General features: G+C 49.2%; 4 protein-coding genes across 4 annotated transcripts; 3 read left to right on the forward strand and 1 right to left on the reverse strand.

Moving 5' to 3' along the window:
* The first annotated feature begins 4,885 nt into the window (after positions 1-4,885).
* BDV59DRAFT_177145 (GTP-binding protein Obg) lies at positions 4,886-6,825 on the forward strand. The gene has a single exon (XM_073689570.1). The coding sequence runs from the start codon at positions 5,003-5,005 to the stop codon at positions 6,629-6,631; it is 1,629 nt and encodes a 542-aa protein (XP_073548548.1). The 5' UTR covers positions 4,886-5,002; the 3' UTR covers positions 6,632-6,825.
* BDV59DRAFT_23953 (putative JmjC domain protein) lies at positions 6,775-8,674 on the forward strand. The gene has a single exon (XM_073696030.1). It carries the CDS (start codon positions 6,918-6,920, stop codon positions 8,592-8,594), a length of 1,677 nt encoding a protein of 558 aa, XP_073548549.1. The 5' UTR covers positions 6,775-6,917; the 3' UTR covers positions 8,595-8,674.
* Positions 8,675-13,136, reverse strand: BDV59DRAFT_23952 (bifunctional urea carboxylase/allophanate hydrolase). The gene is made up of 9 exons (XM_073696029.1): positions 12,855-13,136; positions 12,686-12,805; positions 12,357-12,630; positions 11,578-12,298; positions 10,222-11,525; positions 10,012-10,165; positions 9,528-9,957; positions 9,068-9,471; positions 8,675-8,990 (listed from the first exon to the last, which is right to left on the reverse strand). Exons 1-9 carry the CDS (start codon positions 12,923-12,925, stop codon positions 8,755-8,757), a joined length of 3,714 nt encoding a protein of 1,237 aa, XP_073548550.1. The 5' UTR covers positions 12,926-13,136; the 3' UTR covers positions 8,675-8,754.
* A 211-nt stretch (positions 13,137-13,347) lies between these two features.
* BDV59DRAFT_201554 (LamB/YcsF family protein) lies at positions 13,348-14,169 on the forward strand (the record flags this gene model as incomplete). Its single annotated transcript, XM_073693832.1, has 2 exons — positions 13,348-13,398; positions 13,459-14,169. The coding sequence occupies 2 exons, from the start codon at positions 13,348-13,350 to the stop codon at positions 14,167-14,169; spliced, it is 762 nt and encodes a 253-aa protein (XP_073548551.1).
* Positions 14,170-14,264: the final 95 nt, after the last annotated feature.

Raw genomic sequence — 14,264 nt, forward strand, 5'->3', positions numbered from 1 at the left:
ACCGGAAACATGGATCGTCCTGTTAGTAGATTCTCTGATTCGTAGTCCGTAGCTATGGATATATGTTCACTTAGGGAGGGGAAATGTGTCGATACACCGCACAGCAACCAATGAAAGGGATTAGCATATGGTGTACCACTTCTCAGATAGACGCCCACTTGGACAAGTAACGGAACTGTGCCAACCTAGTCCTTGTTCGCGACGAGTTTTGGGATGATGCATTCACATTCAGTCAACCACGCTAGATGATGGCCATTTTTGAAGATCGACGACGGTGCTCGGTTGTTTATTCGCTGTCCTGCCACGTATTACCCCGAAGGACCTGTAGGATTGGGGGAGTAAGCCCGCTGTCACATCCCTCTGGAAAATACATAATGATAGAAGACACAAAAAGCATAGCCGTCTTCCATATGCCATTGAACTTCATAGAGTGTACAATTCTATGGCAACAGCCCCGTTGATGCATAGCTGCAGTACACGCCGGAATTATATCCGCGAATACCCATTGTAGCCCAAATTTGTGTAGGAAATAGACAAGGGTAGATGCATAATTTGACATCCAGCCGCCACAATGACACTCACAGGTCTGACAGGTAGAACAAAGGCCAAAGATACCGTTTACCTAACTGGGAAACTGCATAGCTATGAATAATTATCATGGAGACATTGAGGAAGACTCTCCCAAGCACTAGACCAGCGCCTATGTGCTATATACAATTGATAAGTGAAGGCGAACCACCCGTATGGTATAGATCGGAGTCATATTCGACGATCATCCTATCCATTATATCTAGTCAGACGCATCCATTTGGGATTTATAAGCGGGTCTATCGTTTTCTAACCCCCATGATTCTGGAAACATCCCCCTGGCATAGATGGTGGTGACAGTTGCACGGGCATGAAGTCGTGGGCCTTTGGAGGCTACCGATCAATAGGGATCGTCCCTACGGAGTACATGGCATGGGGATTATAACCCCTGTTGCGATTACGCACGCAGACTCGGATGTCTAGTTGACATGAGTCAGTTAGGTATCTATCTCATTGAGACGACCAGGGTCTCATGTTAGCACTCATCCGTACACAACCGACCGGAGGATGTTTCGTCCAAAACTCTTGGTGACTCGTAAGCATACCTATGACGGAATGGGTGCTAATAATTATTTCTGTCAACTGACAGAATGCCCTTATCGGCAACCTGCATCTGGACCCAAGATGACACCGTCGATAAAGTGCATACGGTATCATCGGATGGGGCTAAATACCGATCTTGACGATCCTCCACTACTCTGGCGTAGTGAGTCAACTGGCTACGCTAATTCCTTGTAGCTGCAGCCTGTCAAGTCTAGCCCCGTACGTATCTATCAACAGCTGAAAAAGACAGCCTAAGAATAGTCCCCATACGTACTTTTGTAACAGTCACCTTCCGGTCGAGGGCACTAGCGCCCCTCAGCTCTGGCCAAACTCTACCTGTACAAAGTAGGCCTAGGCTCGATGTCACAAATCCTACAGATCGCATTTTCTGGCACTGGATCGGCATCGTATGCCGTTGATTGGTCCCATCGATCTGTCATACTAATGTCGAGACTCCATCACCCCGGCCAAAGTCCAATAGCGCCTCATGAGCGGATGTGATCATTTGGTGATTGTACTTGGGACCAGACGAACAGCCCCCATCGACTCACGTCCTGGGATCTGGATTGATAGAGGTGTTATCGTACTTAATTGCGGGCCATCTTTTTTTATTTTATTTTATTCCCAAAATTGTCTGCCGCCGCCAAAAAGGAGTACTCTAAGCACTTCCCCTCCACTAGGCCCATTATGCCCCTGACGACCGCATTCTGTTTACATGACATATCCAATATACTCCCCCATCTAGGCTAACAACAGGAATATCATGGAAAATAAATGAATCTGCAGCACTGCTCTTGGTGCCGTGCTTACTCCGCGCCTCCACGTATACAGGATCGAGAACAAAGGCATTGTCCAGCTTCAGTAGCCATGCGCCATGCATTAACCATGTAGCCACCGTCAAATTCGAAATCCTTCTATCCGAAGCAGTCCTCCGACATCTCCGATCAGAAATGCGGTCTACGTCCTGTGCTTACCGACATTTACAAACATAGCCGCTAAATGTCCATTCAAGCGGGCTGATTGGTGCCAGTCTTCTCTTCAATCATCATGACGTTCGCACTCGCATCTAGCTGCATGCGTCTCGCTCTCCTAAGGGTTGCGGCGCTTTTGACGTCGAGTCTGGATGCTTCGTATTTTCTTTCTCCGATCAAGGAATCTGGATCGGCCCATCGTCGGGGTCCTGGAACAATCCACCGCCAGAATAAGGATTGACGTTTCTATGGCGTCGAGATTCAGGTCAGATGAGCCTGTCTGGTCTTTCCAATTGGCGGCGAGTGGCTCGTGTAGCTACAGCACGCCTCTATCTTGTCTTACACACCTGGTTGCCTCGAAGTAATTCTCAAATATAATTGACTAGGATATATTCTCCGGTGTGCATCACCTCCTCGTTGTTTCGGCCGAAGTAAACGAGAAATAGTGTTTTATGGCTGGTCGGCCAACATTGCGGTATTTGTACGCGACAGGCTTCAATGGCTTCAGTTGCGTGAAGGTTGTTGCTAGTATGTCTCACTTAGCCTGGGACCTCTGGCGCGCCTTCTGAAATCCCAAACTAGTCTTTGAATTGGAATCATAGTCTGAGACGCAGCACATGCCACCGTTGTATGGACGCTTATTCGATTGCACGGTGTTGCATCACTATGTCCGTGTGTGGGTGTTTACTTTATGCCACCTTTATATATCATCTGTCTTCCTAGTAAGACCCCTACTATGGTCCGGGGTCACTGTTAGGTTGCTTTACTATTGATTGTCTTGATTACGGGTTGTTTGTATCATATTCTTTCTGACGCTTTTAATTCACTTTATACAGTGCGGCTCCAGAGGGCGAGTTTTCGACAGTAATCCGCAAGGGAAGCCTAAAGATCACCAACAGTATCACTCTCCATAAAAAGCACAGTAGGTATTTGAAGATCCAGTTGTACCAACAATTTCTGCTTTACAACTAGCGACAGGAGAGAATCTAGCCCGATGCTAGGGAGTTGTGTCTCATCCGGTAACTGAAGTAGCTCAATTTTCGCTTCCTTTGCAAGAATTCCAATCCCATGTGTGATGACTGGGTTAGCATCAACAAAGCTCTCCCCGCTGCTTGGAGCATCTATATCACTGGGCATGTAGGTGTCAGTCGTATGAGTAAGTGAAGCAGCAGGGCATTTTGCTATCTCAGCATTTTAGCCCGTAATGTCGAAAGCTCTGGCAGATGTGAACCCGGCGGAGCAGTTATCTTCGACAGCGCGATACAAGGGTACCTGACGTACACCATACTGGAGGCAACGCCAATTATCTTGTCCGCTTCAGGAATACAGATATCCCCATCATAGCGCCTGTGTTCTCTGGCAGGAGTGATCTTTATATAAGAACGGTAGTGCAAACCAGGAATAAGTAGCTTGGCTAGAAGTATGGACTTCCAAGAAGGCGAATCATTAAGCCGAGGCTTTTGATCCAGAGGTAAATTGGCATGCTGATAATATCCTCCTAGATTTCGATCATCTTATATCATCTTTACTATAACTTTTCTGTGGCAATATGTTCCACGGAGCAACAAAAGACAGCAAATAATAATAGCAGCACCAACAATACAAATATCGGCTTTTTAACTTCTTTTAGTCCAAGTTTGCCACGCTTGATAGCCGGTCTCATCCCTTTAATAACATTGTCACTGAAACTGTTTATATCCAATAGGTGATTCGATCTTATTATCGCCGTCCGGTTTCTGATCAGCACGCGCGTTACTTTCGTCTTCAGTGTCAATATCTGTCATTTCCTCAATCTTCTACTACCATTTTGGCAGAATCTGACTGACTCGTTGACCTCCATGGTCAACTGCCCACCACAATCCACCATACCCTGGATAAATAACTATTGAAACTCGCTTACCATGTGACCCTTCTGAATTGTTAATAAAAACTCACTGGGCATGGAAAGATCAAAAGTCCTGTTTAAATCCTCTTCGCCAATCCAGATTTTCCTTGCCGAAAAGTTGACCATACGAACTGGCCACGATAAAAAGGAAGCGCGTACAGGCTTCATGTGCCTTCTGAGAGTGCCATATACCTGCAGAATTTTCATGCATTTTACCTTTCAATGAAGAGCAGATGGTAACAGCGGCAAAGAGCCTCCCGTTCATTGATGGATGGATGCCGGGTGAAAAGAGTGGGTCGATGAAACATCCAGCATCGCCAAATAGACGGATATAAGGAGAGCGATATTTGGAAGCGCTATATGGCCAATCTCAAGTTGATCTCGACCGAGATACCAGCTCCTCATCTTTCAAATGACCATGTTCTCCAGAGGTCGTTTTAAGGCTCTCTGGGACAGATTCACCGGTAGATTGGGATCCCAACCGTTTCTTGACGGAAAGGCATGCGTTCTGCTACATAGCAACTCCAACAGAAGTTCGTAAGGAGCATATTTATATATATTATAACATGCGGAAATATGGAGCATCGTCCGCACGGGCTCCTAACCCAGTATCCCCAGGTTGCAATATTTTTCAATCCTTCATTGAACCTCCGATTTTCCAGATACTTTGTACTGATGATTCCAGCGCGACCCTAGAAATTAACAGAATATTAAGCTGATTGTTCCTGAAGTTCAATACAATAAGATAGCATTTTATTCTACATGCATCAACTGTAACCTCCCTGCTAGATACTATTTATTGCCCTAAATGGTAAGCCTTATCGCCTATCGATAAGATCACGTGCGGACCAGTTTTGACGCGATAGCTTTGTCCGCATCATCTCCGCTCGACACTCAACTGCTTTACCGCCTGAAGACAGAAGCAAACCATGCATATTTGTTGAAATATTGAATATTTACATCAAACACTGACGCTGCCCATTGCGGTGCGAGCACGCCGAACGCCTGCCGCATCATGACGACACCTCGAATACGATCGTTTCCCGTCCTTCTCCGAGTACGCATACGCCCTACTGGAACGCACACGAATCCCTACCGCTTATATAGCACTGCCTCTGCCAAAAAACCGGCCACTTATGATAGTAGCGCGTCTAATGATGCCTCCGAATCGTCACGTCTGAATCCGTCCCCGGAAGACTATTCGCGATTCATCTTTCAGGACAAATGTCGTTCTGTGATATATGCTGGGTCCGGCGGCAACGGATGCGTCTCGTTTCTCCGAGAGAAATATATCGAAGAAGGACCGCCGAATGGCGGCGACGGAGGTAGTGGTGGAAGTATATACATCCAAGCTGTCGAAGGCCTAACGAGCCTTCATAAGCTCGCTAGGCGAGGTATAATCAAAGCCGGACGCGGGAAGAACGGCCAGGGCAAGAGTAAGGGTGGTAGGCGTGGAAATGATGTTCTTATTCAGGTTCCCGTTGGGACGGTCGTGCGTGAGGTGGACAGATATGACCCGGTCGCGGTGGAACAAGCTCGCCTGAAGAATCGGCACAGGGAGAAGGACGCCGAGCAGGATGAGCTGGATGTTATTGGATTGCCCTCCATCCGCCATGATCGCTGGGTGCTTTACCCAGGCGCCAATCCCTCCGACTTTTTGACGACTGTCTTCCCAAAGAATCCTCCGCGACGACAGCATATCGCAGCATTGGAACCAAAGGCACCCATCCATCTTGACCTGTCACACCACATGGACAAGCCTATCCTTTTAGCTGCGGGGGCTGTTGGCGGTCTGGGGAACCCGCATTTTGTCTCTCGGTCCATAACGCGCCCGAACTTTGCGTCTCGAGGCGAAGGGGGCATGCGCCTGGAGTTGGAATTCGAGCTGAAGCTACTTGCAGATGTCGGACTAGTCGGCAAGCCGAATGCCGGGAAGAGTACGCTGTTGCGATCCCTGACCAACAGCCGCACTCGCATAGGAAACTGGGAGTTTACCACGTTGTCGCCAAACATCGGGACAGTCGTGATCGATGACTACAAGGGACGACCACTTGTCGAGACCAAGGGCAAGGTCCCACGTACCAATTTTACGATCGCAGATATTCCTGGGTTGATTGAGGATGCACATCTTGACCGTGGCCTGGGATTAGGATTCCTTCGACACATTGAACGTGCGGGAATCCTTGCTTTTGTTGTGGATCTCAGCGCAGGAGACCCTATTGAAGGGCTCAGGAATCTCTGGCGCGAACTCGGTGAATACGAACGGATACGCGACACCGAGCCGTTAGTGGAACATGGCGAAGATCCCTTCACCTGGATTCCTCCTTCTCATGGCCTTCCGGAGCTTCAACTCGAGGAGGACGAGCCGGCACTTAGTTCGAAGGGGAGCCTTCCCTCTCTCAGGTTACCTCCAATCCACACGAAGCCGTGGTTTGTCGTCGCTACCAAGGCGGACCTTCCTGATACGCAGGAGCAGTTTAGGCGGCTACGTGAGTACCTCGTCGCTGTTGAGAAGGGAGAGGAAGAGCACCCTGGCGGCCATCACGATGGCTGGAGGGAGAAAGTATGCGCTATCCCAGTCAGTGCAATGAGAGGTGAAGGGGTTGATCGCATTCCCAAACTTGTGATGGAGTTTTTGGAGTAAATATCTAATACGTCTGTATTATAGCATGTTGTATCAATAGTTAGGCTCACTACCTATAGTGTAGGTATCAATGTATAGATAGTACATTGACTGGGAGTAATCAAGGTACCCGGGCCCACCGCTAATCGGCTTTTTTTATCCCCCGCATGACGTCGATATTGCTGAAAATTCACCTGTCAACAATCAACCTCCCCGCAGATGGCCAGCAGTTCTGTCTTTCCCCTGGATATATCTTGTTGAATGCAAATTCAACTCGCTGCACATGCGACTCCTATAAGCTGTGATCATGGTCTTGCTGGAAGATATCCTTCGCACCGTCCTCCGCAACGTTGCCCACCCGCCGCCTGATGATGAGATCCTCGAATGCGTCGACAGCAACTGCGAAGCCCTTCGAGAAATTATCTTCAACGATCCAGACAAGGCGCTACAGCTAGCAGACGCGAAACTACGCGTGTTCCCGTTCAAAGACGTGAAGACGTGTTGGCGCCGCATGTACACCGATGCGAGCATCGTTAAGGCCTGCTATTCGATCTGCGAAAATTGCGGACTTGCTCCGACAGCTCTCGATGGGGTCCCATACTATGAACGGTTGATAAGGCATCTGGAACAGAGTCCATGGGATCGAGACGGAGCGTGCAAGGACAGCCTGACCATCAATCCGGACGCGGGATGGTTATCGCCGACGATACACCTTCTGGATAGAGCGTTGATCATGACGGGTGCCCCTGCTCGCGAAAGGGACATCAAAGATTTACTCGACGCGCTACAGTATATCATAGACCACCCCCCGAAAGGTGCGGGGATGTCGAAGCCTGGAGGAGAAAGCAATGACCATGATAACGTACAAGATATGAGCCCTACTGCGAAACGCAGAAAGGTCTCTGCGCCGCTTTTCCCACCGAATTCAATTGTCCCTCCTGTGCTGAAGTTTCCGATCCCCCGCGTGTCAGCGCTTTCTTTCGACGCGATGGAGGACCACATACACAAAACCAGGACCCCGCTGGTTATCACGGATGTAGTAGACCACTGGCCTGCTTTGTCGACGCGTCCTTGGTCCTCCCGGGACTACTGGTTTAAACGCACCTTTGGCGGCCGGAGACTTGTGCCTGTGGAAATTGGACGGTCATACACGGATGAGGATTGGGGCCAGCGAATAATGGAATTTGGGAAGTTCGTCGATAAGTATATCTGGGGAGGGGAAGAGAGTCCATTGAAAGATGATGACAGCGAGGAAGAGCAGACCGGACAGACAGGGTACATGGCGCAGCACGACCTGTTGGCCCAGATTCCAGAGTTACGGAAAGACGTTTGTGTTCCTGATTATTGCTGGATCGATCCTCCTGGGCCGGAGCCGGGGACTCCAGTGTACATCAAAAAATGCCGGGAACGGAGAGAAAAGATGCAGAGGGCGAACCAGCCAGCCACAACTACTAATATTCAAAACCAACCTGATCAAATCTCAGACTATGGATCGCCTGCGTCCTCTTTGGGACATGGTACTCCCAGTGAACCTATTATCAATACCTGGATTGGTCCTTCCTGGACGATTTCTCCTCTTCACCATGACCCGTATCATAATATTTTGGTTCAAGTGGCTGGAGCCAAATACATTCGTCTCTACTCTCCACGAACGCCAGCCTCACAAATTTACCCCAAGGGTATGGAAACCATTGGCGCTTCATCAACCACCAGAGAGGGGAAAGCTCAAACAGGATTATCAGGAGAGAACGACGAACAACCTCGTCAAATCGACATGTCTAATACGTCAGAGGTTGACGTTGCAGCAATAGAACTTTCCCCTGCTGAAACCGAACATTGGAACGCCATGTGGCCTGGGTTTCTGGAGGCGGAGTATGTCGAGACGGTTCTCAATGAGGGAGAATGTCTCTATATCCCTGTTGGATGGTGGCATTATGTTCGAGGGCTGAAAGCCGGCATAAGCGTTAGTTTCTGGTGGGAGTAGGAGTCATCCAAACGTTGGCTACTTGAGATGCTACACTCTTTGTTGGATTCCAAGAGATACCCTACTAGCAAGTGTGATGGCCTACAAAGACATGGCATTCTTATATTCTTAAGAACAAGATTTTATTCAAAAGCTCAAGCACACAAGCCCTCTGCTAACCTCACAACTTTCTCACAAGGAAGAGTGGCTTACCGGCTTCAATCGAATCTCCTGGCTGGACCAAGACCTTTTCCACCGTACCTCCCACGACTAGAGCTTCTGTGCGTACCGCAATTTCAAGCTTCATTGCTTCTAGAATGACCACCACTTGATTCTCGTCCAGCTTTTCACCTTCGCAAATCTCCACTTTCCATACGTTGGCATTCAACGGAGCCTCGACGGGGACGATTGCTGGATCTACAATTATGGCGGTTAGCCCCCGTCTATTAACGCATGGAAAGAGAAAAGCAATCGCCAGTCTTTCCACTGCTCACCTTTGAGTAAGCTCTCAATAGCATCCATAGGGACGCCTCTCTCCGCTTTCTCCTTCGTCCAGCGCTGCAGTAACTCTGCTTCTAGACTGTCCATTGCTGTCTGGGCTGCACGCTGACGAGCACGGATGGCCGCTACTTCCTCCTCGGTATCACGGAGAAGCTTGTTGTGCTCAGCCATATCGAATTCAACCTTCTCCCACTGGTATTCGTATCGACCGCTATGGAACAATGCGAGCTCTTGTTCATACTCCGCCTCTGAAACGCGGTAGAATGTGATTTGGTCAAAATCTTCGAACAACCAGGGTCTGTCCGCTGTGTACCCTCTCTTTGATCCTAGAATATCAACTCCTGGAATTGTCATTCCGGTCATTTGATAGCCACCGGGAGAGTCGACATTGTACAATCTAGGCCACGTGTTAGAGAGTGCTTCACTCAGGCAGATCATTGGCGGGGAGCTCACGCCATGCAGCTACCTCCCCATGATACAGAGCCAGCTGGAGTGTAAACTCTGCTGGGGTTCATCTTAGGACAGTTCATTCGCTGTCGGGGGTCGACAGGAAGAGCGAGTGGTAGAGCTGTGAAGAATCCCACGGCCACTACCATGAGGCTTGCAGACAGGTAGATATTCTGGAATTCCTCTTTGGTAAATGCGTTGTTTTTTGCAACAAAATCCATATTGTCCGGTAAGTATGAAGCATAGGGACGCTGTGTTTCCATGTATCGATCGATTGCTTCCTTCTGTCTTTGACTTTCGAAAGCGAGAGGAAGCTTGAACAAGCGACTGGGCATCTTTGCTTCACTGAGGTCACCTATTTTTGCTTCCATTTCGCAAAGGTAGTTGATAAGCTTTGCTTGTGGAATCTTGCTACCGTCGTAGTAAAGCATCAAGGCTGTGACGAATCAGTAGGCCGCCTTAAGAGCCGAAGAGGCACATGGGCTCATACAATTTCCGCATCCAACCGTCGATATCAGACCATTGGAGAATGTTATGTCACCAGTAGCTTGATACAGAGCGTTTTTAAGTGCTGTGGCTCGGCAGCGATGGTTCAAATCAAAAGATCCCGTGCCATAATCGATTAGAAGGTAGTCATCACCGCCCTGAGAGCAAATTAGCATAGCTTTAATATGATTCAATTATAGGCGGCCTATCTCACCTGGCGGTACGAGACAAGAGGTTGTCTCCCTGTTTCCTGAATTTGCCGAACAACTCCAGTTCCGCGCTCCTTGGCTGGCAGTTCCCGGGGAAGACTTGTCTCCATAGGTTTGATGGCATTGAAGTCGCCTTGGTTGTAGCAACATTGGGATATATCCTGGATGAATTCCTCGATGGATTTGCGAGCTGCTATGGCATCCTCCAAAGCAGTCGCCCGGTATTTGAGGGTGTCGCCGGCTTTGATTTGTCCTAGCTTCCAAAGATCTGCCTTCACAATCGTGTGGCTACTTATAAACCCACCGAAATCAGGAGAATCCTGGGGGAAAATTACTGGATCATCGCCTGTCCAATTGAGTGACCCAATGGCGTAACCGTATTCTATGAGATTTGAGGGGTGTGCACCACCTTCTCCTCCATCGGAGCGCGCCCATGTTGGTTTCGGACCAATCAGGCGGATACCTCCTCTTGCTGCATTGTGGGAAACTCTCCATTCCGCTTGGTACAGCATGTCTATGCTGTCAGAAGTCAGGTAGCCTTCGTCGTATGGACCTGGAGTAGCCATGAGCTCCCAGTGATCAGGGTAGTCGGGAATAAGATGTGCCGGTATATAATGCTCGCCCTTCGTATGAGGAAGCTCTTTCGTTATTGACAGGAGATCCCCAGATGCAAGTTGCCTGCCTTGGTAACCTCCTACCCCGACCATTGGAGCTGTGGATTTGGACCCAAACCATTTAGCAACATTCAAGAATCCGCCAAATACGGACAAGTATGCCCTACACCCATTGCCGGTAGTCTTCCCAATTTTGAGCCGCTGACCACCTTCTACTAAGACTCGGGACCACATTCGAATGGGAGCTCCATCGAGAGTTGCATCAATCGGCGCTCCACAAAGCGATATTATCGCAGGCCCCAGAAATCGCAACTCCGGTCCACTTAGAGTGATCTCCAATGCTTCTAATCCGGCAGGATTCCCGACTAATGCATTCCCTATCCGGAAGGCCACGGGATCCATAGGACCAGAGTGACAGAATCCTTTGCCGAGTGTTGGGCGGCCTGGCCAGTCTTGAATGAGGGTATAGGCACCTCCAGATACGACGTCAATCGCAGACAAGTTATACTTAAAGTTGTCCAGAAATCGTGTTAACACATGGCCAGAGACAAATGTTTCGTCGGAAAATATTTCGGCCAGGAATTCCAAATTTGTCGGAGGCCCGCAGATACTCGACTCAACCAGGATTGTCTTTATTCCCTTGATGGCTTCCGGCCTGCTAGGTGCATGGAACATGACTTTGGCAATAAGTGGATCTGATAAAGGCGGTTAGATGACTCGCATTGTATGTAGGAATTATATGCCTACCATAGTTTGCAGACACCTTGATGCCTCTGTAAACCCATGTATCGATCCTAGAGCCCGGTAGTTCTTTCCACTCGACGCTCTGTAATACGCCAGGACAAGGCGCAAAATCTTTTACAGGGTTTTCAGCATAGACCCTAGCCTCAATTGCACAACCAGATGGAGTTTCTACCGGAATGATTGCAAGAAAACCGGCGGGTAGGCCACTATAGCCGGAAAGCTGGGAATTTGCCTGTTTGAGCATAAGCTCCACCAGATCAACCCCATAGCAGAGCTCAGTAATCCCATGCTCGACCTGGAGACGAGTGTTCATCTCAAGGAAGAAGAACGAGCCACTTTCATCGTCCACAAGGTATTCGACTGTGCCAGCAGACCCGTAGTTGATAGACTCCGCTAAACGAACAGCGGCGTTGCCCAGGCTTTGGCGCAGATGCGGGTGTCTGGCAACAAATGGGCTTGGGCATTCTTCAATCACCTTCTGATGTCTTCTCTGGATTGAGCACTCGCGCTCCCCAAGGAAGATGGCCTTTCCACTTCCGTTGCCAAAAATCTGGACCTCGATGTGGTGGCTGGAAGGATAATACCGCTCAATGAACATCCCAGCGTTTTTGAAGAATGCCTCTCCCCTAGATTGAACCGTGAGAAACGACTCCCGGACCTCTTTCTCTGAGTGGCACGTAACAAGGCCCATACCGCCGCCGCCTGCAGTCGCTTTAAGCATGACCTGTGATGTCTATCAGCGGCTGGTTCCTTGACCGGGGGATGGGAACGATGTAGCATACAGGAAACCCCAATGTCTTTGCTACTTCAACGGCTTCATTCTCGCTTTCAACCAAACCTGTCGATCCAGGTACAACTGGCACCCCAGCCTTGGTTGCAAGGTCTCGCGCAGTGTGTTTGAGGCCGAACGCTTCGATGCATTCTGGAGAGGGCCCGACAAAGGCAAGGCCAGCCTCCGCGACAGCCCTGGCGAAATTTGCGTTCTCCGATAGAAATCCATAACCTGGTATTACTGCATCGGCTTTATTTTGCTTTGCGATGTTGATTATCTGATTTCTGCAATACAGTAAGACAAGGCCGGGTGACAAAGAGTGTCCATGCAATGACATACCCATCAAGATATGCTTTCGACGGTGGCCCCGAGAGACGAAACGCCTGATCTGCTAGGTGAACATGGCTGGAGGCGGCATCCGGCTCGGTATATATTGCAAGACTCCGGATATTGAGCTTCCTAGGTATTTGTTAATATATGCTGGCTGGCTCTATTAGATACCCCTTACTTTGCTGTCTTTATGATCCTGACGGCAATTTCACCGCGATTAGCGACGAGTAAGGTCTTTAATGACTCCATCTTAGTTTGCAAATCTATATAATGAGAGAAGAAAGGCGTGCTGTATTGAACACAGGAAAGCACCCGTTATAAAAGGAGATCGAATCTTCCGAGTCGTATCTGTGGCCCCTCAGCATCATAGTCCAATGAAATGACACGCCCAGACACCATGATACAAAAAGGGTCTACGAGATAAGTTTACTTGGAGTTGCCCAGTGGGATCAAAGTCCAAGTTGGAGAATTGGAGGTGGAGTGGAGATGATAAGCTGAGTTGGGGAAGAACGACGACGATTCCAAGACATGATTCCCCTCTCGGGATTTGAACATTTAATTTTGCTACATTTTGACCTCTCGAGTGCTTGAGCTTCACAGTATTTTATTCACTGCCGTTCAAATTATTAATAACGAGTCAGATTCCGTCAACGAGGCGTACTGTTGTGATTATGGCACCGATTCAGCAAAAAGCGTTGATAAACTGCGACATGGGGGAGGCAGTATGTATTCGCTTGTCAACTTTGTCATTTGGCTCCCTAGGACTAACGCAGCCGCCACAGTATGGGAACTGGGTTTGTGGCCCGGATTTGGAGCTTCTCCCCATGATCGATATCGCAAATGTCGCTTGTGGGTTCCACGGCGGTGATCCTCTGATTATGATGGAAACTGTCCGGAATTGTAAGGCCCATAACGTCCGCATCGGTGCACATCCCGGGCTTCCAGATCTCCAGGGGTTTGGGCGACGAGAGATGAAGCTCTCCCCTGAGGAGTTGACTGCGATGGTGGTCTACCAGGTGGGAGCGTTACAGGGATTTTTGGACCGGGAAGGTGTCACTCTTAACCACGTCAAGCCCCACGGAGTTTTGTACGGGATGATGTGTCGCGATTATGCGGTGGCCAAGGCAGTGATGCAGGGAATTCCCAAGGGGGTTCCTGTGTTTGGACTTGCGGGGACCAATATGGAGAAGGCTGCCAATGATCTCGGGATTGAATTCTGGGCAGAGCTGTACGGAGACGTGAAATATGACGCCAACGGGATGCTCGTCATTGACCGGAAGAAGAAGCCCTGGGATCTTCGGGACGTCGAGAAACATGTTCGACAGCAAGTGGAAGAACAGTCGGTGACAGCGATTGATGGTAGCGTTGTGCAGCTGCCTTTGAGAAGTTATCCATTATCTATTTGCTGTCATTCGGATTCTCCGGGATGCGTGGAAATCATCCGGACGACACGGAAGGTGGCGGACGAATTCAATGCAAAGTATGGGTTGTGAGATAGACGGATGGGCCTGGGAGAGTGAGTCAATGTCCATGCAGCTGTCTGCAGCGTGGGATAGTAAGCTGTGAGGGAGTTGAGTGCTTCCAGCGT

This window comes from Aspergillus ambiguus (genome assembly GCF_047715705.1).
Source record: "Aspergillus ambiguus strain CBS 117.58 unplaced genomic scaffold BDV59scaffold_13, whole genome shotgun sequence".
Classification (NCBI taxonomy): domain Eukaryota; kingdom Fungi; phylum Ascomycota; class Eurotiomycetes; order Eurotiales; family Aspergillaceae; genus Aspergillus; species Aspergillus ambiguus.